The sequence below is a fragment of the Apaloderma vittatum genome, unplaced genomic scaffold (assembly GCF_000703405.1).
Source record: "Apaloderma vittatum isolate BGI_N311 unplaced genomic scaffold, ASM70340v1 scaffold15546, whole genome shotgun sequence".
Classification (NCBI taxonomy): domain Eukaryota; kingdom Metazoa; phylum Chordata; class Aves; order Trogoniformes; family Trogonidae; genus Apaloderma; species Apaloderma vittatum.
In genome coordinates, this window is record NW_009722409.1 from 45,732 (window position 1) to 73,670 (window position 27,939).

The 27,939-nt window shown below is 38.9% G+C and overlaps 1 protein-coding gene across 1 annotated transcript; it reads right to left on the reverse strand.

Moving 5' to 3' along the window:
• Positions 1-1,269: 1,269 nt before the first annotated feature.
• Positions 1,270-27,939, reverse strand: IARS2 (isoleucyl-tRNA synthetase 2, mitochondrial; the record flags this gene model as incomplete). Its single annotated transcript, XM_009871773.1, has 22 exons — positions 1,270-1,527; positions 1,639-1,783; positions 2,130-2,320; positions 2,485-2,630; positions 3,508-3,614; positions 4,244-4,375; positions 4,763-4,888; positions 5,896-5,998; positions 6,796-6,904; positions 12,023-12,116; positions 12,743-12,845; positions 19,785-19,945; positions 21,532-21,683; positions 21,880-21,970; positions 23,203-23,372; positions 24,350-24,465; positions 24,877-24,967; positions 25,054-25,163; positions 25,263-25,312; positions 25,402-25,550; positions 26,615-26,771; positions 27,817-27,939. Coding segments are annotated over 22 exons (2,778 nt in total), but the record flags the coding sequence as incomplete, so codon positions are not given.

Consider the following 27,939-nt stretch of genomic DNA (forward strand, 5'->3'; position numbering starts at 1 on the left):
GTACTGAGTACTTTAGCCTTAAAAAATACACTTTTATTTACGGTACCTACAGGGAATCAAATAGTGAGTATCTTCACTATTGGAGTGGTATTAAACATGCTTATCTTGCATTGGTTAGTACCGTTTACTTTCTACCTAAAAGGAAGCCAGGAGAGAAAAATGAAATTGGTGTAAACTGTTTTTGTCTTGAAGTCAGCCGAAATTACTCGCTCCATCTTGTAACCTTGCTCCTCTTGCATTACATGTAAGAAACGTTCGTATTATTCTGCCTTGCTGGAGACAGAATTTGGTTTTATCTTTCTGAAGTATGTGCTGTTGTCATCGAAGGGTGAGACTCCCCTTAAAAAAGGTTACGTGGGTGGCTTGTTCTGCGCAGCCTCCTTCACCTCACCTGTTCAGCATCGCCCGTTCCTGATCACTGCACTTCACCGTAGCTAATGAAGGCTTATTGAACAGTTTTGATATTAAATGTTTGAATTCCTACAGTGACATGAGATCAGAGACATAAATAGTAAGAATTCTAGTACAAACACGTGCCCAGCCCCGATCCATGTTTTAGATACTTCCGTACTGATTTCCATGATTGAGGTTCAAACAGCTGTAGAGGAGAAAAGGAAGAGGGCAGAACTGTACAGGTGACTTTCCCACCCTGCCTGACAGCACTTCAAACTTCAGCAGAAATGAGTGTGGTAGAGATTTGGTCATTGTGGAGCCTGAGGAAAACCAAAAATGTTTCCTAGTTGCGTTAAATTCCTGTATCCTGGTACAGCTGTGTAAAGGGTTTTACTGTAACTGAGCATTGCACCAGAGCTGACACACTACACCAATCAAGTCTGTAATGTATTGTAAGTAATACTCTGTACATAGTGCTATTTTGTTGTCTAATTTGCTGTGGATTTGTGTAAATTGATTGAATAAAATTTGAGGTTTCATCATGTCTTCTCATTCTTTTTAGGGAATGGCAGTCACCACCTTTTGTTCTTCTGTTGTGTTTTACAAGAGGAGTAGACACTCCCATGTAGCGAAGGGTGGGTTCTCTGGGGTTCTGCAGAACTACCTGCTGACAGGAGAAAAATTAAGTAATAGCTCTTTTACCATGGAGTTTCACTTAAATGGAAGCAAACTTCAAAAGAACACAGGCTGCTAAAAACAAGCAAATGGGTTATTTTCAACCACCCTTTTTATTAAGCTGAAAAGTGATATACACAGGTGTATGTACATAAGTTTTCCCACTCCCCCCCCCCAAAAAAAAAGCCCCATGATAATTCTGCTCAGGCTGGGGCTTAAGCATCTGGTTCTACAGGCCTTTGGGTTAGCCACCACTTGGGTATGCTTCTCCACGCTTGGGAGCAGCTTGTGCACGGGCCTTTCACCTTCACGTGCTCCCGTGTCCAGCGATGACTTTCAGGCACCGTGGGCAGGGAGTGCTCGAGGACTGGGCCGTGTATCTCCTGCAGCGAGGGCATTTTGCTTTGGCAACCGGTAGGGCTATAACTTTGTAGGAAGATTCCTCACGGATATCGCCACCTGTCAAAGCAAGCACCTCAACTGAACTCAGGTAGGTGGAGTCAGCGCACTCCACCCCAGACATGAAGGGAACCACAGCGTTATGTAGCCTGGCTGGAAGAGTTCTCTTACCTTCTAAGTTAATCAGGAAGGTCCCTTTGATGATATTTGCATCTGAAGGCGTTTCTTTAGGCAGCTCACTCAGCAGCGTTGTCTGGGAAGCCATCATTATTTCATTCAGCTGGGAAACACTCGAAGTTTCTTCAGCCTGCAGTGCCTAGGGAAGAAAGTTAGTGTTCAGACTCACAACCTGCTTTTGTTCCTCAGCATCCTCGTCTTAAAAAAAGGTTAAAGGAAAAGTAGAATTATGGTGTATGTGACTGCACTAGCTGTCATAGCTTTGTCATGAAGAAAGCACAAGCTTGTTTACACAGATGCCTGTGTCTAAATACATGCACGTAATGTTTAAATCCAGCCCGAGCAAGGGGCTTGGGCCGTACAATCTCCAGCAGTCCCTTCCAACCTCAACCATTCTGCAATTTTTCTGGCAAGTACAAAGCAGAAGAAAGTTTACAGAAATTAATTTTTGTCCAGACGCCACTATTCTTGGTTGCATCTTTTACCTCCATTAATTCAAAGAGCAATCCAGGCTCAATTACGATGACAACTTCGTATTCCAAAGCATTCTTGCCAGAGATGGACCCAAGGAAAGAGTCTCTCATTGCGCATGCACCTTCTATCGCTTCCTCAATGCCAGGCTTCTTCCACGCTGAGCTTGCCTTAATCCAGCCAGTACGAAACACACCGTCTGAGTCTTGAAAGAAAAGCAAGCAGGAATCTTTAATTTACTCTCTTCCTATTCAAGCATTTATTAAATGAATCAAAAAAGAACGTTGTAGCTCTGTCTTTGCAGTCCTTTTAACTGCGCAATGATAACAGCACCCTAAAAGAACTCCTTAGAATTTATCCCTGCTTTACCTTTCTTATAAGGCAGGTACTGGAAAACCTCCTCTGCCAAGTGAGGAAGAATTGGTGCAAAGGATCGGACAACAATGTCTAAAGCCTCTGCTAGCACAGTTTGACACGAACGGCGCTTGGGATCTTTTTCTTCTTCACAATAGAGCCTGCAAGACCAAGATGAAAGCTGAGAAGTATTTGTACGCTCATGTTCCCGTTCTTGCTCAAGAGCTGCGCTTTCAGGACTGCTGCTGAAAGTGCAGAAGTGTGACCTAGCTTGCCTTTCTAAGGAAAGCTTTTCTTAATTGCCCTTCCCAGACAAGCACAGTGGCACAGGGATGGGCATATTTGTCTACACAGCCACATTTTGTGATAGGAAGGGAGATTTTGTACATGGGGCAGTAATTTGCTTCATTTGTACAGGAGAGAACCTTTCCTCCAGGAGGTGAGCCTGCAGCTCTGTTAGCCCTTTTTTCTGGTTCATCTATAAAATATGGCATTAGAGCTTTTTTCTCCCCTCTCCCCCCTCTTTACTTCCATTCTGGAAACTAAAGGGCAGTATAACACTCCATCAGTAGAATCCTCTACCCCCTTCCCCCATAAAATAACCCTTTCAAAATTTACTGTATCAGTCACATCCTTGGGATTCTTTACTTATATTTTTTTTAATCAGCGCAAGGCATTAGGTTGCCCAGGTAAGTGCCAAAAGCCTTTTTCTCTACCTTCCCAAACTCCGATGCACACACTTCAGGTAGAAATACAGATCCAAGTACCATTCTTTAAAACTTGTTCTAAATGCATACGCTTGATTACGTTTCAGAATGATTCAATGCCCCTTGTGGACAGAATATAGAGAAGCACACTGATGACAAAAATACTAGGTGAAAGCTCGGCTGGCTTTCACCCAGTGAGCTTTAGTGCACTGAAGCACAGTACGTAACTCTGAAATGTTCTCACTCGGCTACTGCCTGGAATCTTATTACCTCCATCTCAAGTTAATTAACTTGTTTTTTCCCATTTTATAGGCAGCAGTAATGAATTTACCTGTCTTTGATTATGCTGAAATAAAAGTTAGACAAGTTTCTGGAACAGAACGCTTGCAATAATCGAACAACTTTGCTATAATCGTATTCTTTGTATGCTTCTGTAACCTGGGAGGGGGAGAGAAGAAGAGAGTCTCAATTTTCATCACAGAGCAGACACTGACAACCCCTGATGAACCTGAACTTACAGAAACTGTAATGAGTGACACACAAGTCTGGGAGAATCTTTTCTTTAAAAGGTTGTTGGAGGAGGAAGAAATACTCAGTCAGTTAACAATTAGGACAAAGATAAAATTTCACTGCAAATTTGAGGGCAGAGAACAGGAAGAACTCCAGAAATTATGCTTGTGCTTTCTCATTCAACAGAATGCTTCTGAGTGATAGAAATTTCTAAATTTTGAACTACAGATCTCCAAAGTTCTAGAAGCTTGGTGGAGGGTGGGTATTTTTGCTTTATTTTTTGTGGTTTTGTTTTTAAACATATCCTATTCTGTCTCGAAAGACTTCAAATTTGAGGCCCGGGGCAAGTGGGGAAAAACCTGTCGATGTCAAAACCAGGATAAGAATATTATGCCCATTTCAACTTTTGAGAGAGAGACTTTGCTTTTAAGGGAGTGCACATTGCATCAAAGAAGCCTTTGTGGTAACAGTTTGTCTACTTGACACACACCCTTCACTGAAGTGGAGAACCAATGAAAAACATTACATAAATTCATCCAGATATGATTTACCCCTACCTTGCTGCCATAATCTTGCAATAAATGGAGCATGTATTGATCTACTATGTACATCTCTGAAGCAGGGATGGAGTCAGTTTCTGGATTGAAGCCAGCCACGTTTCCCAGCATGAAGCGGAGTGTATTCCGAAGCTAGGAACCAATCAGGAAAATTAAACCTTAATGGTCTGCGCTTGAGATGAAACACAGAATTATAATATTCTATGACAACTTTACTGAAGTCAGCTGTTTTTCAAAATGAATGTATGAATAGTTACAAAAGCATCACGGATATATGTGAAAAGGACCTATAGAAAAGACTGGCTGTTACCAAAGCATGCTGCAAAAACTAGTCTTGCCCTTACTGTTTGATTCACAGACATAAAAAGCAACAGCACCTACCTAAATGAGTTTGAAAAAACCCGTTCTTTAGTCTAAAGATTGAGGAGCTTTGTGGCAAATTCTATTCAGCCAGCACAAACCCCAACAGAAAGAGGACCTGCCACGAGAACGGAGAGTGTGAGCATATTTGGCTCTGACCTTGTTGATATCATCTCTTGCCGCATTGAGTACCACGGGCCCAATCAGCACCTCAGTAAAAACATTCGATTCGGCCACCCACCAGCGGAGAACGTCGGCACCGTACGGAGGATCCTTGGTGTGATCCTAGAGTAGAGATAGGAGGACACATGAGTAAAGCTGCCGGGGGTCCTGCAACACGACGAGCAGCGCAATTCCCTAGTGTCGGTGCTGTGATGACACCTAGAAGTGTGCCCAAGGGCCATGGGGTTTGGAGGCCTTCACCCTCTTTCAGCAAGATTTACTGTTAAAGCCCAAAATACAAGATATACTCAATGTATACTACAAGATCTACTTGCAGCAGGCAATGCTAGAACTCAGTCAGGTTGAGAGAAACTCAACAGCTTTGAACCCTTTGAGCGCTTTATTTAATATTGCTGTGTTAATGTTTTTATAACTAGACATTTTCTTTTTTCCCCCTCTCACACTCTTTTCCACCCTGTTTTGAACTCCGAATATGGCTTCTCTCCTGTTTTACTGGATCAGCTAAGCAAGTCTTTGTAAGGACTGATTCTTTCATCTACAGAGTTGCAAAATCTGCTTAGCAGCCTCCGAAAATGCAACAGCAGGAGTGAGGAGGAGAAAAAAAATTCAGAGCATCACCTGCAGTGCAACCTGCCACCCACAGAATGAAGTTTCCAGAGCCATTAAAGAGCCATGGCTGAGAGCAGACAGACTGCTGGCGTGCAACTGCTGCTTTTGACTGCTCTGTTGCTAAGCCCAACTTGTAGGTTTCAGTCAGTTTTAAAGCAAGGGTTAATTATTTTAAATTTCCCCCCTCCCATCACTCCATCGACAGTGTTCCCAAGTAAAAGGGAACCAAACTACAGCTTCTGTATAATGCTTTTTTTCTTTCCTAAGCACAGAACAAAGGCATGAGTTGGGGTTTTCTTTGGCACTGCAGCTGAAGCAAAACAACTCCAGGTTTTTACTTCACCTGCACAGAATTGCAGCACAGCCAAAGTCTTTTGAAAAGCCTTACAGCATCCCGCTACAAGACAGTTGTTTAGAGAAAAAACATGCTGCAAGCTGCAGGAGCTGGTAAGTGAAAAACCGTGCCTAGTGACTTGAAGAAACTCAAGAGTTTGACTTACTTCGCCTCCATTGATAACTACATCGGGGTCAACCACATTGCCAATAGATTTAGACATCTTCTCCCCTTTCTCACCAAGAGTAAATCCATGAACTACCAGAGTCCTGAAGAAAAGAGGTCCGTAAAAACATAATCCCAGTGAAAAAAAAATAAAAATCTATGTTAAGAATAGATTTCTAATGAGGATATCCCTAGATCAAAACACATAGAAAGCCTCCGTTTTAATAAGCCTCTGGCTTCATCTGTTGAGTTCAACCAATCACAAGAACGCTGTGCTACCATCCAAGTAGTGCCCACAACTGCATTTTCCTCATTTAATTTTGGCATGAGAGCAGCAGACTTGTTGGCAGATAACCAGGACGCACATATTTCAGATGAATTAAAAGTATTATTTATTCTTTAAGCCAATACATTTCCTGAAATTGCACGGCTTCCTCGCCACTGACCCACATTACCCTTTCCTATTGCTCTCATCTTCCAGAGGACAAGCAGTATGTCACAGCTCTGGTCTAAGACATGCCGGTGGTGATTTTGAATTCCTTAAAGCCTGATGTTTGATTCACAAATCACAGATCTTAAGGGATTTTCATACTGCACCTCCCATAATAACCCTTTTGATTATGGGAGAGATGGTGAAAGAACAGACGTGAACGTGATAATGTAACAGGATATAGTTGAATGACTGAGAACTCAAACATCTATTTAAATTCTGATGGGAAAAAAATTAAACCGTAATCCATTACAACCTAATCTGAGAAAAACTTACACTAAAAATATAAGAACATAAATGAGATGCTTAGTAATGGCTTGATATCTCCTGCTTATACACTACCATCCACCCTACCAAAAGCCCAAAATTTATTAAACAAACTAGCAACGTGTTTGCAACCCATTCACTTACTTATATGGTGCTTTCTTCCTTGCTGCCACACTAGTTAATAGAGAGGATTGAAACCAACCTCCCAGCTGGTCTTTTCCTTCGAGGTACGTATCTGCTCTTTGCTCTGCACCTTTAAAAACAGAAGATTTTGTTTAAAACATCAGCCTCTATCTTCAAATAGTTAATACACATAACAGAAAATCTCTGAAAGTGATTAGTGAAACTTACTCTGCTCTTTAAACCCAGTAGATAAGTTACTTTTATAAATGGTGTATGGTTACTTGAACATTTTACAAGTGATTCATTAGCATCACAATTTCTTTTAAAATCCAAGATTTGCTGAACTCCAAAACTGAACAAATAAAATCCGCTCCCCCCTAAAACCAAAATAATAAATTACAAAAACAGAAGCTATCATGCTCAGAGCACTTCAGAGTTCTCAAAATTTTTTTCCAAATGCTGCTAAACAAACTGAAGGACTCAAGAAATTGGAATTACTAAAAATCTACGCTAGAACCTGAAACTTCGCCAGCTGGGAATTACTCAGGGTACAAGTCACTGACATAAGGTGCCTGACTGGCCTCTGCAAGGCATCAGGTATTTTCAGAGGAGACTGGGAAGCTTTGGCAGTGACCACAGGTCACCCGCGACAGAATTTACACTTCTGGTCTCTGGTGCTCCAGGGAGATTAAAAATTTCAGGAAAGGGTTATGACAGTGTGGAAAACACAAAGCCGGTTGTGGGAGAAAGGAGTCTGGAGGAGCCTGGCTTATTTAGCTTATCCAGGTGGAGGTGTTATTCCCTATAACGACAAAAAAAGGGGAATGCTAGAGAAGAACAACGGGAGCTAAGGAGTACTTGCTGGCATTAGTGAGGAGACAGGTGACAAGGCCCATGGAGCGGGTCTTGGCTGACCGCACACAAACAGCAGAAGAGCAAACCCGGCTTTCCCAGCAGACTGAAAACAAGCAGCAAAGTTTTGGTGGCTTTACTGGTGCAATTCTGTCACAGCACACAAAGGTACGTGACTTGTTGACTCGAGAAGTCCCTCCTCATCCAAAACAATCCCAGACAGGTCACCATCAGAGCAAGAATAACGTGGAGCACAGCAGGATGTGCAAGTCAGAGCCCTCAAATGTGCAAAATTACACATGCACTTGGCAGGAATTCAGTTTTGATAGGTGGTTGGAATTTTCCAGATATCCAGAGAAAAGTTTCTCTACTCAGTTTTTATCTACTAGTTCTTTTTATCCTCTTCCTAGGACCACGAGACAATGCTTCTTTCTACTGACACACTTGATTTATTTGTTTAACTTAATGGAAGTTTCGATATTTAGATCCATCCTGCAATAAAAGGAAGTTCAACATTACAAAGGTCAAGGCCATACAGTTCCAGCTAGCAAAGGAAAAATGTGTGGGTGGGTGTTATGAGTTTTTAACACATTTGTTTGTTCCTTCAAGAAGGCCTGCAAAGAGTTTGGATTTTAAAAGGAGAATAAGTAGGGATCAGCCTTTGTATTAACAGACTGCAAAAATACTTGTGAAGACAAGGTAAAAGAGTATTTGTGGCAAGGAAGAAAATTGCAGTGGAAACTCTGTGACAGAATATTAGTTATTTACAACTAGTTTACTAGCCACTACTTTCAGGGAAGCAAACTTTTCATGGAAATGCCAGTAATTTAGAGAAGAATTTAAACAAAAAAACCTGATTACAAACAAACTGTATTGGGCTTTTGACAGGAACTAGCACATCTGACAAGCTGGCTAATGTAGCTCACAAAGTTGTTAGAAACCTGAATATTTTACCTCTGTGAAATACAAGCAGGGGTTTTGCACACACAGAGCCTGCCTTCTGAGTGCACGTGTAGCTTCCCTACCTCAGTTTCACTAAAATTGCAATGGTTATAAAAATTACTTAAAACAGTGCATGTGTTTCTTTGTAAATGGAAGACTATGTCCAGCAACTCAGAAGAGACTTTCCGGTTGTTTATTTTACACCGAGCTATAGTGCGTAGGTCATTAAAGAGAATTACAATTTATGATCCTTCTGGTTTGGATTTCAGGATTCCCTATCTTTGATCTTACAGACTTTGACTTTTAGATTAAACATATTGTATTTTAATGCCAGAAATGAATCAGCTAAGATAAATGCAAGTCTCTCAGTCAGCACAAAAGTTTAAACACTTAGATAGGTAAGCTGTAAAATAATCACATTCATTCAGTTAAATATTAGCCAATAAGATGGGGGAAAAGTTATGATGTTGAAAGCTACCATCATAGTGATATAAAACTATGGGCAAAAAGCTGCGTGACTTTTACTAATCTTATATCACATCGCAATAGAGTCCAGCCGGCGTTTTTCTATGAAATACTTTGAAAAATAATTATCTCAAGGTTGGAGTGCAAAGAGCACTCTGCTCATGAGGAAAACGTCAAGACCTGTAAAAGAATTAAGAGAGAACTCTTCGAAATGAATAGTCCAAAGACAGCTACTGAAGTAAGTGCTATCAAACAGCTGAACGTGAACTGAACATTGCACAAAAGGATACGCAAACAGTTCTTTCAAAAAACATATCTGAGGCATGTGTAGCACAAGACAAATAAGATTAGACAGCACAATAATAAACTGTTCAGTGAAAACGGTGTTAGGTAAACAGAGCATTTCCAAAGCAAACAGTATCCCCAGAAAACTTCAGTGTCTTTTTCAGAGCATGTTGCACTTGGGGATCTGCTCTCCATGGTGCAAGAGAATTAATATTTTACACGCAATCTAGTCATAAACTGTACATTTTTTGGTTTTGTGACTATGGTAGGTAAATTTTTGATCTCAGTGTGTAAGTCACACCTTCCTACTTGCCCCACAGAACCGTTTCGTTAATTTGTCATTTAGCTAGAAGTGGTACCTTTGACACACTTAGGCTGGAAAAAGGCAGGCAGTCATAATTTAATGAAAAAAGAGCAACTTCAAGCAATTTCCTATGCTCAGTCTCTAGTAGGAAACACAGCAGAGCAAGTGTTGGAAATATGATTGTACCCATGCAGTCATTGCTCAAGGTCACTGAGCAATTCCTTTAACCTGTTCCAAACCCACACGCTGCAGAATCTGTCCCTCTTCTTCCTTCTCCCCATCTTCTTCCCAACCTGCCATATTTTTTAAAAGCAATCTGTGTGGCCGTCAGCTGAAGGGCTGAATTTTATAACCGCTGCATCTCATCTACTAAGCTCAGACACAGCTAGCTCAAGTCTAGCAAAAACTCAGGCCTAAGCTCCCCAAAGTTGCAGAAACATGGAGAGAATGATTTGTTTTTCCAAGATCAGAACTGGCATGGCAATCTGCAATGCCTTTTATTCCTGCTAAACAGAGAGATTGATAATCTGTAAATTATAAAAACTAGTCTCACACAGATTTAGCCATCTATTACACTCTCCAATTGCCCTGAAATTAGTTCCTGTGCTGCAGAAGAACCACTGCCATGCATGACACCATGAGAAGAGGAGCAGTAACTGCAGTTATCACCCATCTTTTACTACAAAATTAACAGGGAGCGCTTCGCAGGTGGCACACCAGCTTCCACACACCTCTGTGCTTCCAGGAGTTTAAGGCACGGGAGGTTCTTCCTACCACAACATTCTCTAGACCATTTTGAACTTCTCCAGGGATTTCACCTGTTTTTCCTCCCCTGAAAGTTCTCTGGAAGAGAATCCACTCAGCCTGTTTGTAAGTCTTGCCAATTATTTTTATTGACACAGGAAGAAGTTCTGCAAAGAGTTTTAAAAGCTGGAGCACACTGGGAAATACAAGATGAAACTATTACTTTGACAACTTCTCTTGCGAAGCACATCTTTCCTAAGGGATACATTAAACCAGCAATTTCACATGAATCACTGAGAATGTACTTCCACTTCTGGCAGCGGCCGGGAGCCTCCATGACACAGGAAAAAAAGGTAACACAACTTTTGTGTCATTTCTGAAGACAGAGCCTTACAAGATCATGCTGCTGCTTAGTCCTTCCCCCAGCTTTTGAACCAGTGGGGCTGCTCCAGTCATGTCAGACAGCAGAAGAAGGTGCCTTACACACCCCCAGTTCCAGCAAGTTCCATGAGAACAGATGACTAGATAGAGAAGAGGAACTCTTAATGGTTCCATGAAAGAAAGACGAAGTCCGCACTGTGAAAGACCCAACATTTATGAGACATTACAAAATCCATATGGGAGCCTAACACAAATGAACAGTGAATCAAGACTCTTGATTCTGCTGCTCCTCATAAAACACATGATTAGAGGTAGTTTTTGCATACTGAGGTGTTCAGTCCTTAAAACATGTGAGCATGTAACTGTGCATAAAATACCATTACCTGGTTGCACCTTTCAAAACCAAACCAGAAACGTTTTTAAAGAGCACGAACTTCAATGTACATAAAGTTCTTCTAGCAAATGAATGTTTGCTGATGGTACTGTTCCCTGACCATGTTGCTAAGAAATAAAACCTCTGGTACTAACGTGTTTTATAATTCAACAAGATTGTTATCGCACAATTGTGTACTGAGGGTCTAAAGTCCAACAGACTTGATGTATGGGACCAGACTCCTCCTTTAGAAAGGGCTCCTGACTTTGGGCTATCCTCCAGGCAAATGGTGTATAATTTATATATTTTTCTACAAATATATATATATCTGCTACCTGCTGAGTAGCAACTACTGGCAGTAGGAGCTATAAATAGCATATAACAAATATAAACATTTTAAGCCACAATATATTGCTTTAGTTAGTAATCTACTTTAGTTAGTAAACTACTTTATAAAGTAATCAGAAGTGAAAAAGTACACCTAGACTGTTCAAATTATAAAATTTACTTGGATTCAGCACCTGATCTCAATTTTCTTCTGCTTCAAATGGCATGCACAAGCACAAACTGAAATTTGTTAACCAAAAATAAAGAGTTACCAACTAGCAGTGAAGTACGTTGGCCGTTAGATCGTGAAACAAGCATGCTGTGACTACCAGACAGATGGTGTGCCACATGGCAGAACCAGCTAGAATAGAATATCAGAAAAATCTCCACTTAACTATGCTGAAAGTGAGTTTGCCAACACCAAACCCTACAAGCAAGGGCACCTTTACAAGAAGCCACAACCATGCTGCTGGCATGATCTAACCCAGTTTAGCCGATACCAACACCATCGTGCAAAAAGTTCCGTTTTGTCCTCTGAGTATGTTAGAAGAATGATGAACTTATTAGCTCTGTACCTTCCAAAACAGAGGCCCAGGAAGTTCCACTGTCAAACCAGATGTCTAGGACATCCTGTCCCTTGTCATAATCCAAAACATCATGACCACCAGCCTATTAGAAAAACAATTATTAAATAGTGCAAAAAGAACACTAAGAATTATCAATGCTTTTCAAAGCTAAAAATAAAGTAGGCTTGGTTTCTGGGGTTCTAGTTTTGTATAGGCTGTATCGCCAACTTTGTGAGTGAACACAAAATCGTTTAGATAATTTTTCACAAGTTTTCATATAGTTACCAATGAAAACACAAAACAGAATAACCAAAAATTACCAATAAAACTGAGATGGCACAGTAACACTACAGGTTGTGTTGTTAGCTTAAGAGCACAATTGTTAAGGGAACAATAAAAAGTTAGGAAGAACTAAATAAAAAGTCTAATCTTTTTTAATTGCAAAGACTTAATGAATATGTGGGCTCACAGTTTGGTTAATTAGGATGTCACTTTCCAGCTGAGCAACAAGGAAGACGCCGGAGATCTCTGCCCTGAATTAACGGCACAGATCTGACTGAGTGTATTTTGCCGTACTCGGATCTCACATTTCTCAGCATTCCTTTCCCAGGTTACCTTCGCATGAAGGTACGAGACAGAAAAGGATCGCAGAAATATATGAAGGTTTTATATTATTTCCCATCCCTGAACGGTCTCAAGCACCTTCTGTATTTGAAGTCAGAAAATTACCTTCGCTACAGCCTCTTTTGATAGTAGTTGTTCAATAGGAAGGGTCCACCAAGCATCTGTTCCTTGCTGCTCCACTATTTTGATGACATTTGTGACAGTTTCACTGGGTTACAAGGAAAAAAAAAAGAGTTTATGAATTGATCAGTTAATCATACCTTTCTACAAGTATCTCAGATCTAAAGTGGTGAGATATACTGATAAAAAGATCAAGTTATTTAAAACTGTCATTTTCCAGCTTCTAATCCAGACAAGACTCCACAGAACTTTCTGCCTTCCAAGATAGGTAGGCCTGTGTAAAACCTGGACATTCAGATATCCACGTGTATTTGAAAATATTTTTTTTCTGCAAACGCTCAATAGCTGGGCAGTCAGAAAAGATGTCGGCAGCTTGAAAACTTCTAAAATCCTTTTCACTTGCTATTTCTTGACCTTGACCTGGAAACTGAGAGTTGGGAAACAGCAGCATTTCAAATAATGTGCACGTAAGACTTCCTGTTGCCTGGATTCACCCTTTTTTGCAACACATTTTTTTAAACAGTGAGAAAAGTATCTTTAAATATATTAATCACAATAATATGGGAAACAAACTTCTGTACCTGGCAGAGGAGTGATGTAAATGAGTATTCAACATACACTCTGAACGCAATACACAAGTTCATATAGTATAGCACCAGTCAGGACAAAGGTCCTGAAAGAGAGATACTATTTAAATAAGAAAAAATAAAAAAAAATTAAAGTATTTATCTGATGTGAACATATAACGCAACCACAAAACGTGGTGTTCTGTGGGCTACTTATGACACATTAGATCACTGTCTCCAATAGGCAGAGCTAGGGGAAATTGATTTTAATATCGTTTAATGCCAAGTCTAGAAATAAATGAAGATAGCTTAAGAAACAAAACAAACCCCACACACTTTGTCTCGCCGACTCACAGAACACCTACTAAAGATGTGGTTTTTAAGATATCTGTTGTTTTTAAGGAGTAGAGCTGATCATCATTTCCTGACAACTTTAAACTAAAACTACAATGTTACCCAAGCCACCAGAATTTTATTTTTAATGGAAGAAACTGAAGTTTAGTTAATTAACTAACTTAACACAATATTGTGAAAGGGGAAAATGTAAAATAATGGTCTGGCATAATTATCTTGAAAACACACAAGGCATACGGTCTAATGATCTTCTTTAAGGGTCTAACGATAATTTGTGCCATCACTCACTTTTGTATCACCACAATATTTTTTCTGAACAATTAATAATTTCAGCTACATCACTACATTTAGTGGACTATTACACACAGAGCTTTAGCATGAAAAACTCATGTTATCCAAGAAGATGTAGAACAAACTATTACTTAATTGCATGACATGACGTTTGACACGAAGAAGAAAATGTGGTTCTGCTCTTGATTGTGGGAATGACATTGCAATGATAGATCAACAGCTTTGTATTAAACAATCAATCATCAGTTAATCAATGATGACACAGATTATAGCACCTGGTGACATTTTACAAAAAGCAATGCACAACACTATTTTTTCACTCCTTGCCAACAGAAGGTTCCATATTTGATTCTTCTCAAAAAAACCCCATTGGTGTATTTCTAAAGACAATTACGGATAACTTAGTTGTCTTTAAGTGAATATTTCAAGAGCTCTCTCCACAGTCTCATGTCTTCCTATTACTGGCCATGTCTTGCCCATGGAAGTCACCAGCAGAAGACAGAACAGCTAAATTAAAAAGAGGATGATTTACCCTACAACGTGCTTATAACCACATAAAAAGTCAGTACATGTTGAATGATTCATGAAGAAGCAATTCAGTGCTCAGCTCACGGCTCTGGCATCAAATTAGAACCAGAAAATTTTTCTAACCAAGAGTCACACCCATAACTAGTAAAAAAAGCCACCAGCATGCCTCATAAAGCAAGTAGAAAATTTAAAGAGGAACTAAACTTGTCTTTCACGTAACTCTTCCACGTTGGAATTACACTTCACTTCAGTGGAGGGACATAAACTCTAGCAATGAGTTCATTTTCAACCTATACATTATTAAAGCATTTGACAGGTATTTGATGATATCAACGTTCAGAGGGATTTTTAAGAGGTAATAAATCAAGCTACAGACCAAACAGCTGTCTTGGACAACATACAGGAATATACCCTTAACAAACAATGTTTTTCAGCAGCTGTCTGGATTCAGTCTGACCACAGCAGAAATCTCAGTTTGTTGGATGTTTTAAGCTTTAAGTAAAGGAGACAGAGCCTGTAGTGCCACCTGTTCTCTAACACCGTGACGTTAATTGCATTGACATTTCTTATCCATTAAGGTCAGGCCTATCACACAAATATTTGGAGATATTAACAAGAAGGGGGACCTGGAACACCACGTTACCATGAGCTGTAATACCTGTAGTGAGGATGAGCTGTTCTCCTTTCCAACAGAGGTGGGTGGAGGGACAAGAAGGAAACAAAACCTTGCTATTAATGTCCTTTGGGAAACCATCATAAAATGACAGCCTTCGCTTACAGTAAGTAAGTATTGCCAATGCCACACAACAGTTGTCTGCCACTGTAGATACACCATCACTACAAAACATACCAGGGACTAACCTTTTACTAAGTGTATCGCTACGTAATGCAAAGGCTTACACTGTTCATTTATGAAGGGCAGAATTACTTTAAGGACACGTTTTTGTGATTATGCTATGGAGAAAAGTTTTCAGACACCTAGAAGAAGATCAGATTTGTGTTATCAATCACTTACAAGAAATGAGGAGTCAACAACTGCAACGTCAACTTGTTATTGACCAATATTCTCAAAATTCTATCAGAGTTTCAAATTAAGAAAAAAAAAATTAGATGGGTTTTTAAAATATATTCAGTTTCCCTAAGGAATACCAGTGAACGTTAACAGGCAAGTATTTTATAAGAGGAGGCAGTTAAGACCAAAGACTTCCAGGATACTTTTGCAACATGTACTTTTTCCTCGACAGTTTGAAAAACCCAAGACACACATACACGCACCCACGCACACACATATTCCTCTAACCTTTTCCCAGGATCCTCACAATTAAGTATGATAAGTGAGAGAAATTGCTATATTTAAGGTATTTGTAATGAAAAAGATTTTTTGCAAAGTACTTTTTATGCAAGGTGCAAGTGAAAAAACACCTTTCTCAAATAACTACTCATCACTTTATAATCTGCAGGCTTCAACGTGAGCATGATAATTCACCAAGTTTGCAATAAACAGCATTGTAAAACTTTGCCCCGTATTCATACGCTATCTGGAAGAACTTGCATTACGTGTCACTCGCTACGTTTTAACACTGACGCCCCTACGGCAATTCACGCTACCATGACACCAGCCAATCACCCTGAAGCTTGGTATTGATTATGCTGAACACTTACTTAACGTGTTAACAGAAATTAGGCAGCATTAAGATGTAGTCGGGAGGAGAAGAATACAGCGCCTGATGTGCTCTCCACTTCTTTTCAAACAACAGTAAAGAGGGCAAGTTATCTTCTTTTTCACGCGACCGTTGAGCAGTAACCAGTAAGTATTTAGGTTACAGTAAGTTGCTTTTGCTTACGACTCACTGAGATGTCTTAATATTTTAAAAAGTAAATAAGAGCCCAGGGTAGACCTGCTTCAAAAATGGGCTGGGCTTTTCTTTGTCAGAAATTTAAGTTACTTGTTAATCACGGTCACGGAGAAGGGGACAAAAGTTCTCAGGCATTAGACTAATTTTTACAATAGTACTTACTATTACAAATATCTGAAGAGCGAATTTGTAAAGAAGTTATTGCATGAGGTCAGATTAAAGTATATATCTCACATTTGTTACCTGGTCTGAGCTACTACCGGAAATACAAATCTCTGTTTTTACTTTTGGAGCTCTTTCTTCTCTTCCATGAGCTACAGAATCTCCTAGAATCAGAACGTTTCATCTCAAAATCTATTAAATCTTGAAAGCTGACAAACAGTATAAGCGTTCATTTGTGCATATATATATTGTCTTTAAAATCGTGGTTTTGCTTGCAGAAAAAAACCGCACAGAATGTTACCTCCGTATTCTTATTGAAACTGGCCATAATGAAAAAATGTTCACTTTTCTCTCATATAGCGTTTTGCTACTTTATAATAATTTCTTAATTCCTGATCGAAATACGATGTGGTATACGCTACATAAAGAACCTAATCATCAGGAGTGTATTGAATTTATAACTACAGACAAAAGCATCACACGATCAAATGTCTTTTAGGGCTATGGGGGCTGCAGCAACAGGAAGACTCATGGAAACCTTGCATCAAACTTGCTGCCTACAAGGCTACAAACCGAGCTCTTGGCTTTCAGCTCAGAAAGACTGTACGATTGGCACGGGCAAAATATTCTGTTAGGAGACAAATGGCTGCATCTTCAAAGAGGAGCTTTCTGCAGCCTTCCACATGACAAATTCAGGGGAAACTCTCGCAGAAGAAAACATAGTTGGCTTATTTTCTTTTAGTTTTTTTTTTAAAAAGTCTTTTTACAGGTGATAAACTGGATCACTCAAGATCGACCATTGGTGCTCTCATATGTAACAGCAACTCCATGTGGACTACACTGACTTCCAGTGGAGATGCTGTTACTTTTGATAGCCACTTAAAAACTCCAGAGCAGCTGCTACTGAAAGCACGTTTATCCATCGTCCAAGATAAGAAAATAGATTTTGTTTCAAAATGTAAGTTAATTTGTGTTGTTTGAATTATATTAATTATTCGCACAATCTGAATATGAAAATTCTTAAGTGTGAGAAATACATCAGCAACCTACTGTGATTTTCAAAATAACGCAAATGCAACGAAACATTTAGGCTTAGCTGTTTGTTACATTAAGAACTGGTGTCCAGGAAAATGACCTATGAATTGACAGACTGCTTTCTACATTTGCCTGTCATTTCTATAGGCCAATATTCTGTGCACTTTTCCTACCCTGGTTACAGAAATCTGCTATAGCTAACTTGAAATATTTGATGTGCATTTTAGAGTTTTCTTTGAAAATTTCACCTCTACTGTAAAATACATTAGAAGTAAAGAGTACTGATTATAAATGAGAATCAGAAGCTGTCAGTCAAATGAAATAAATTTACTTTTCAAGCATATTGGATCTCTCTCTCTTCCCCCCTCCCCAAATGCCTCTCTTTCCCCCCGAGATCAATTCTAACCAGAAATGCCACACTGCCCTTTCTTCATTCACGTACGTGCGTGACTGCTGGGCCTGTACCTACACACAAAAGTCAAGCCCTTAAACTATTGTAGAGTTCATCACATGAAAACACACTGATTGCCAAACACAGAATCATTACGGTCAGAAAAGACCTCTAAGATCATCTAGTCTAACTATCAGCCCAATACTACCACTGTACAATTCCAGCAATAATCTCACACAGCTCAAACGTTTTCAAAAGACACGCTTTTTAATACAGGTCACTGGCTTTCAAGGTAATTTTATAAAAACCTAAAGGAATTAATGTGCATCTCACTTTTCATATGCTTTCTGGCCCAACTGAGTGAGCTCCTCTATGTTCTGAAGGAGCTTCCACTTCGTGGTGCCCTTCAAGTTTGACTGCCAAGTGCTGAGGTGTTTTTTGTCACAGTCTTATTTAACATATTTATCAGTGTTAAATGAGCACAACTAACACACTCAAGCCTACTCTACAGACAGACTACAAGAAGGATTCCTCACAAATTGTTAATCTTTTTATGTGAACATACACTTTTTAATACGGCAACAATTTTTGCGGGTAAAATGATTTTGCACCCCACAGAGCCTCCATCCATTCATTTCCTGACGAGTCTCAGCATTACTCAGGTACTATAAACGGCTACAGTTATCGTGGTCTTTTCTCACAGTTATTGCCTACTGTGAGAGAGTCAAAGTACACATTTGAGCACCTACACACCCAGCCACACTAGGTGAAGCTAAGGACTTAACTGCCTAAAGTCCATTCCTGGCTCTCCACACCCTAAGCCTCACCTACTTACTATCGTTGTGTGCTCAGTCCAGCCTCCAGGAAACATGCTGGACTCTGCAGTACATCTATTCAACACCAGAATAAAAGATAAAAAAAGTTCTGCAACACTACTTAAGTACACCTCTAGCTATGCAATCTTATTATCTATAATTAACTTGCACAAACGGTTCTAAGCTTAAGATGTATAAAATGGGAGTTACACAGAAAATTAATAGGGAAATGAACAAGGAATGTGTAACTCCACAATACAATCGTTATGAAATCATCTCTTAGATGATCTTCTCAAAGGGGTAAAACCAGAACCCTAGGACTCCTTAAAAGACAGAAAAGGACCATGTTTGGTTGAGTTTTCTTGTTCTAAAGCATAGCTTGCACTTCCTCTGCATTACGTTGCCTCACATTCCCAAAACAAAGTGTTTGCAATATTAACCAAAAGATGGCAGAATAAGGCTAGCATCTGAAGCTTTAGATGTACCAAATCACATATTTATTGAGGCTGGCTCTTAAAAAACACTAATTTTACACTGAGCCAAAGGGCAGTTACTTTTGCTGCACATCGCACTGTTATTCCTCTTGAGATATCTCACTGTCACTTACTCAATTGCAAAAAGCTATTTTGACAAAATACCTGTATTTTTCCATCTACAGTGCTACAATTAGAGTTTCAATCTATTCTAACTACAACTTGCATTTTACTCCTTGCCTAAATGTAAAGGTCAGTGATTACTGACAACTCACTTGAAAATGAGGGACAAAAGCATCAACTACTATCAAGGGGAGTTTTCAGGTAACTTAAATATCTAACCAAATTAATTCCTATTTCTTTCATAAAACTCACTTCCAGGAATGAGTTTCCGACTGTTTTAATTTCTGGCTTAATTAGCTCTGTGTATAAACAATTACAAGTAAAAGCATGTATTTATACTTAACTAGTTACAAGTTTTATAATATTGTGCAACCACAGCACAACACACAGTGCTCATTCTTCCGTTTTTCAGTACACAAAGCTAGGCAAATACCTGTTTATCAAGCATTCTCCTGTGTTCTTCTGATAAAAAACAGGAATCGGAACACCCCAACATCTTTGCCTCGATATACACCAAAACGTCCTTCTGTCCAGCATTTCAAGCATTCTGTTCACTGCAGACGTAGGAATAACTTTCACTTTTTTCAGCACATCCTGTAAAGTAGACAGTGAATTGCTGAGCATGCTCCGGCATTCAGACACGCACTGTTTATGCTACCAGTAACAAAAAGCAGAGATCTGTACTCCCCCTCCCACTATTGAATAACATGTTCTCTGGCAACCGTCCCATTTACTTTGCTCACTTCACCGCACGTCACTCGTCAGCTTAGAGCGCTGTACGGACTGCACATTTCCCCACAGGGCAACCAACACCTTTTTGCCAGCTCTGCTTCTCTAGCAGATGCACCCTGAAGTGAGATAGAAATGGCATCAGTATCTCTGCCTGAAGTTAAATAGATCCTTGTCTTCCACTGTTGTCTACTGCGAAAACCCACCTTGACAGAATTATAGAATCATGTGGTTGGAAAAGACCTTCAAAATCACCAAGTCCAGTTGTTACCTAATTCTACCAGGTCCACTTCTAGACCATCTCTCTGAGCACTGTATCTAGATGGCTTTTAAAGACATCCAAGGACAGTGATTCAATCACTTCCCTGGGCAGCCTGTTCCAGTCTTTGGTGACCCTTTCAGTGTAGAAGTTTTTCCTAATGTCCAACCTAAACCTCTCCTGGCTTAACTTGAAGCCATTTCCTCTTGTCCTGTCGGCTGTAAACTGTGAGAAGAGATCAACAGCCACCTCTCCATAACCTCCTTTCAGGTAGTTGTAGAGGGCAGTAAGGTCTCCCCTCAGCCTCTTTTTTTTTTTTTTTACTAAATAGCCCGAAGTCCTTCAGCTGCTCCTCATACGACTTGTTCTCCAGACCCCTCACCAGCTTCATTGCCCTTCTCTGGACCCGCTCCAGCACCTCGATGTCTTTCTTATACTGCGGCACCCAAAACTGAGCACAGTACTCAGGGTGTCAGTGGGACAATCACTTCTCTAGTCCTCTTGGCTATGGTGCTCCTGATGCAGGCTAATACTCATGCATGCTGCCTGTCTCACAGAGTGTGGGCTACCACTCTCAACCTCACCGAATAACCATCATGTTTTCCTTCGTTCTAGGTAAAGATGAGTATAGAACAAACACCTCATGCCCTCATTAAAATAAAATGACTCCAGACAGCATAAGGTGCTGGTCTGAGTTTTCTGTGTGGATGTAAGTAATCTCAAAGAGTGCTGCAACATTAAAAACCCCCCATGTTTTAAAGTTATTTAAAATAGGACTGTGGCAAAATTAATAGGGGAGCAAGAGAAGATGGCTGGCCATGCAAGACTACCGTAACAACAGAGGTAATTTTACTAGTGATAAAGTTTTCTCTTCTGATTTAGTTCCTTAGAATATTGCCATTTAAAAAATATTTTGGGGAAAAAAAATGCAGTAGCTCTAAGAAACATATATACCTCCTGTAAATAAAATGTACAAATATATCAGTTAACGTATTTATCCTGGATTATATTGACAATATGTTGACAAAAAAACCCCATAACATTCATAGCTTTTACAAATAATTAACACTTTTCAACTACTGTTTGTAAGCTCTAAAGAAGATCATATTCTGGAGCGAGCTATAGTAAGACTGGTTTGCTGATTCCAAATGGCAGCAGCTGTCTTGTCCCATAAGAAAGCAAAATCCCATACCTGTGCTGCAGCCTTCACACTTGCTGTGTTTACAAACCACTGTTTGCTGGCACGAATAATCATTGGTTTCTTAGTCCTCCAGTCGTACGGGTAACTGTGCACGTATTTCTCCTCTTTTAACAAACTCCCAGCTGCCTGAAGCATCTGAATGACTGAGTGAAAAAATGAAGCAAGATTAAAATCCAGCTTGAAAATACTGCTACTGTTTTAACCTCAATTCATTCCTCTCCATGATCAACACACTGTCTTCCATGTTCACAACATGTTCAATTTATGTGAACCCTCAAAATACACCTGCAGGAGTGTAATTGTGTAAGAGTAACAAATGGCTCATCATCAAATACTCACCAGCTTCATTCCCCTCTTCAAGGACATTCTTGTTTTGAAGTTCAGGACCCGCAGCTACAGTAAAAAACCCACCTTCATCCACAAGGCAATCCTAAAAATAAACGTTAATAATGTCAATAAAATGCCACGTGGCAATTAATTACTTTTTTTGTATTTAGAAATGCACTAAGCAACTCTGTTGAGTAACTACTTTTCTGACAAACAGCAAAGTATGTTATAGCTGCAAGAAAAAGTACATGAATCTTTTGGAATTTCACAGTGTTCTGCATTAATTTGTCATAAAATGTGATCTAACTGCCATCTAAGTCAAGAATATTGACAAATATAATGTGTTCAAGATAACAGAAAAACAATTCTGATGTCTTTATTGAACACGCTCATTCAACATTCAAAATGCGAGTGGAGAAAGTAAGTGAACCCTTAGAGTTGACTTCAAAAAAGCATTAAGAAAATGAATTGGAGGTGTGGACTAGCGCTACATTGACTGATAAAAACCACTCAAACTTTTTGAGTTTGCTCTGCACAAGATGTACGCTTCACATACTTTTTCTTGCACCTGTATATCTACGTACACTTCAGATTTAATGAACTGCAATTTAGTAATCTACCAGGCAGGTCAAATTTAACTATCAGAAGAAACAAGCACCCTTTCCTTTGCAGTTACACCACAACTGTCTCACATCAAGTCACTGGTTTGCATTTCAGTAACTTTTCAAATTAGCAATGAAAACCAAATGAATGAAACCATCCCCCCAGAAAACCCAAATCCTGAAATAAACCAACCAGAAATACATTTATGATCAGGTTTTGAAATGATACCCTGCATCTTCACTTCCATCAAACACTAACTGATCATGCACAACCAAACTGTATTTATATACGTGTTTAAAAACAAAACAAGTTTTTCCCTTTATTTTTTTCTCTGCAAAATAAAAGTGATAATGACCTACACAACTGGTGATTTACCAGTCCGCAAAATAGAGCTTTAAAAGCCAATTCTGAGTACTGAGAGCCCCTATCTGCAAATTGTTGTCTGTGCTATCCTTTAAAAAACGACGACACAGAGAGAGAAGAGAAAGCGGATTCTATTCTACCACTTCCCTGTAAGCTTTAATTAGGAGATGGACGAAAAACTTCATCCTTTTATTTTGATACACACTTTTTTAAGGTCAGTCCTGCATTTCTGCAGGCAATTAGCGATACATTTAAGTGAATGCTTCAAAACATTTTCAATTTCCATGAACAAATTACAACCACGACTTTAGGGGCACATGATCAAACAGCTGCAGGAAATCAAGAGCAACAGCTGAAAAAATAAAATACCGTGGGCAGCTGATGGTGGGAAGCTACGCTGTAGTCTTCCATACCATGAGCTGGGGCTGTATGAACTAATCCCGTTCCTTTTGCCATTGTCACGTGATTTGCAGGTAACAGAGGAGAGACTTTGCCGGGAATTGTGGGATGAGCACAAGAACCATCTGCTAAATCTGCACCTGGAGGTAGGAAAAAAAAAAAAACCAAAAAGAAAAACAGAAGAGAAAATAGAGAAACCATTCAGTTATTCAACTTCTTTTAACAGAGAGCAGAAATGTAACAATTGATCAGGAAGTGTACACAGGGGATACTATTGAGATACACTACTTCTTTATCTTGTTTGTGGGTCCCCATCTAAATGTTTTCAAATTCTCTGTGCTACTATCTTGCGCACTTTCTTATTTCATTCAAAAAAAGGTTTTTCTTCTATCTTGGACAATGGTGTGCCATTAGTAGCGACATTCCACCTAGAGGCACTCCACACATTCGATTCCTTGGAGACTACTACCTCAGTGTTTCCGAAACAGATGTCAGTAATGATTTAGTAGACTAAAAACCTTGAATTTGGGATATATTCCTAGTTCTGCCACTAAGTACTAACATTAATCATAAACAATTCATTTCAATTCTCTAAATTACATACAAATAAATAAAGTACAGCGTGAGCATGAAGGAAGCTAGTGACAGTTTAAGGTTAAAAAAAAATGCTTCCTATGAGAAAATAGCCTTCACTGAACACTTTCTTCCTAGAACATATTTAGGAATTGCTGTCAGTTAAGTACACAAATACAGAATAGTAACAAATAGAAATAATTACTGAACATATGGGAAGATAGAAAGAGCAGGTTCTAATACTAAATTTCATTTCAAGAAAGAACAGGTACTAATACTAAGTATCCTCTCAAGAAGGTCCAACTCTTTCATATTATATGCAAATCATGTGATTCAAGAAGGTGGATCTTGTGAGAACACCACCTCCAGGTATTTTTATCACCAGGTAAAAAACAGATTACTCAGCATAGAAATGGACAATTTTTTTCCCCTCTGAAAAAGAATGGAAAGACACCAGAACAACATAAAACATCAAAACTGAATCAGTTTTTGGACTTATAAGCAAATTTTTAAGCAAGTTAAGATGAACAATATTAAAATCTACCTTTACACGTTGACATAACTTCAAATTGTGTGTCCAAAACAGCAGCTGTAGATTCAACTCTATCTGCAGCTAAAATGTAGTGTTCGCCCGTAGCTGTACATTTCACAACTGAGTATCTACAATGCAAATATATATTTGTGATACTAAATAATTAAGAATACCATAAAGCTACAAATTGTTTAAACGCTTCATCTCTAAAAGACAGCAAAATATGTTTTAAGATCTACATGTCCCATTTGCTCATAAATCTCAAAGGAATTTCAAGATAACATAACATCAGGAAGAAGAAATAACTTTAAAAAGCCCACAAAAACAAAAGCAGAAATTAATATACTAATGGAGATAAGAACAAAGCTTATAATTACATCACTTAAAAAAAATAAATCAAAAAACCCCAAACCAGACAAATCAAACCAATAAAAAGATGCCTTAAATGAAATGTAATGGTAGTCCAGAACATTTTAACTTTGCTGATAAATATTGACAAGGACTGATGCAGATCACTGAACCAAATTAAAGACACATACGCTGAATCTGGCATGTAACAAACTGCTTGATTGGCTGGCACAGTCCAAGGCTGCGTGGTCCAGACTAGCACACTAGCAGGGGATGATCCATCTACAGACGTAAATTAGAATTACTTTATTTAAAATTATAACAAAAATAAAAGCTGTCAGTCTTAAAAATCTACACGGAAGTCATACCTATTACAGAAGTCAGCTTAGGTGGTGACTTTAAGAGGGGAAATTTCATATACACAGAACGACTGACGTGCTGCTCGTTGTATTCAAGCTCTGCCTCAGCCAAGGCTGTTCTGGGTAGACATTGGAACATAAGTTAATGCACTTGAACACGAAAAGCTATTGACATCCTTGCTACAGTTTTGACGACAAAAGAGCAAGTTGATTCTTACTTTGCTGAAGGGGACCAGAACACGGGTTTATAGTCCTGATAAATGAAACCCTAAAGAGGAAAAGAAGAGAAAAAAGAAAAGTTAGGAGAATCGAAAATCATGACATGTTACAAGGCACTTCCACAGAAGGTTGACGTACCTTATCATACATTTTATGGAAGACTCTCAGCTGGTTTGCTTCATACTTTGGATCAAATGTACGGTAGGAGTTAGCCCAATCTGCCATTACACCCCAACGAATGAAGGCGGATTGCTGTTTCTCAATTGCTCTTTCTGCAAATTCTCTGGCTGAAGGGAACAGTTCCAATAAGCACAGGGTCTAGCCCACTAAGATCAACATAATATCATTAAAATTATTCCATTCTATTGATTTTTTTTAGAAAAGCCTAAGCTGAACATATTGAAGCTATGCACTAATTACTGATGTGTATTAAATAAATGATTATAGCTCAAAACCAACCAAACCATATTTCAGAGAAGTAGTTACAAAAAGTGACCGCAGAGTAAAAACATCGAGGTGTGGCACTTCTGACTAATACAGGGACAGAAAGCACAAATGTCTCCAGAACATAAATTTATTTTTTTTTAACCAAGAGGTAAGAAAATAAGTATATGTAGTTATGAAGAAAAATTTCTCAAAATACATTCTCAAATAACATAAAATAGAGTGAAAAATTAACTAGCTCCGTTGATGCTGATCCAAACTTTTCAAAGCACCATGCACTTGAAAATAAGCTAGCTCATTTCACTGCCAAAATTTCAAACCAAAGTGGTTTAAATCGCTCAATAGAAATTGCAGTTGAACGTTTCAATACATATGGTATTTGAAATTATTTTTTCAAAACAGTTTTCACACAATACTGACTAACTTTCTCTGAAAGGATCACTTCTACAATCTGTAGTATTGTTAAAAACATAGTCAACAAATACAGCCCTATTTACAATACTGAGCTAAGCTGCCTCGCTGAACTCTAATTTTTTCTGTGCATCTTTTTGGCTCCTAATTAAATTCTGTCTTCAAAAACTAGAAGGATGTTGATCTGATAAAACACCAGTTTCATGGCACTACACAGTTAAGTAAAGCAGAAATCCAAATCCTCTGCCCTCCTTTTGTGTTTTTTAAACCCACAGTCAATGCTACGCACATTCATTACAGCGACAAAATAAGCCTGTGTTCCACTATCCCATCTCATAAGTTTACAGTCTACAATCTGCTTGGCAAATACATACACCGATCATAGAAAAGCCCACAATCAAAGTATAAAAGCCATACATAAAGCATAAAATACAAAACACGAGCAGAAATACTTATGCAAACTTTTTCTGTACAGCTACTGCAAACAGGAGTTTACCTCTCTGTCGAATTTCCATTGGTGAAAGATTTTCAGCTCCTTTGACTCCTGACAACGCCTTCAACTCAATTGGCAATCCGTGACAATCCCATCCCGGGACGTAATGCACTTTATAACCTCTCATCATGTAGAAACGATTAGTGATGTCTTTCAAAATCTGAAAAGACACAAGGGTCTGTTATCACTTTAGCTCCCCCATGTGGAATAGCTACGTTATTGATTAAGATCCTCCTTTTTTTAAAAAAAATAATAGAAACATAAAAGAAAGGCTGCATGATAAATTTACAGTTAAGAGCATGTGTTTGTGATTTTTCTTGCCCATCATTTTGTATTTTGGCAGAACCTCAGAAAGCCTCCAATCAAAGGAATTCACGTTCAGTATAACTGAAAGATGCAGTTTATAAACTTGCAAGACTTGAAGTGAAGACATTCCTATTCGGTCTCACTTTTAAAACGTTGAGCACTGGTCTAGTGTATATTATTGTTCTCTTGATATAAGTGATGACCTACCAAAACTTGTCAATTTCAGAGGTCCAAGCTTTAGCAATAGCACTATAAGAAGCTGTGGGTCACATTTTAGCCTTTCCCACTTTGTAGCATATGTAATGCTGTCATTCTCAGAACTGAAAATAAATGCTTTCAAACACATTTAGGAGTAATAGTTTAAAGCTAAAATTTATATTTGAAAAGCCATCAACATTTGGTCCACTGTAGTTCCACTGAGGATAGAACTGCAACAGAAAAAATTTGCAAAGTACTCAAAAGGAAAAAACCAACAGCACAGCTCAACCATGCATTACACAAACATTACTACATGTACGCAGACAGAAATATACAGTCACCTACGCGTGTGTGTGCGATATGTTCATTATGCAAATAAACTGTTCACTGAATACTGCTTACAAATTAATTACAAGCTGAACTTTCTCTAACAACATGTTCTCTTCTACTGAAACATCCAGCCTCATAAATGAGCCCTCAGCCTATAGGTACCATATACTGACACATGTATTTATGTCGTGGTGTGACATTTACGTCACCACTGCAACATACAGTATCTATGTAACCACAGCATTTGCTTTCTAAGAAGCTCGTCTGCCAAACACCAAACACACTGAAGTGTCACCAATTTAAATGGAAATGGAAAACAACATAGCATATTACAGGAAATATTTACCACTTCAAACCAACCAAATATTTACTTTATTTAATGCATGGCCAACATGCGGGTCTCCATTGGCATAAGGTGGTCCGTCGTGCAGACAAAATTCTTGTTTTGTTTTCCTTTGCCTTTGCCATGAATAGAGCTCTGAGAAGCCGCATTT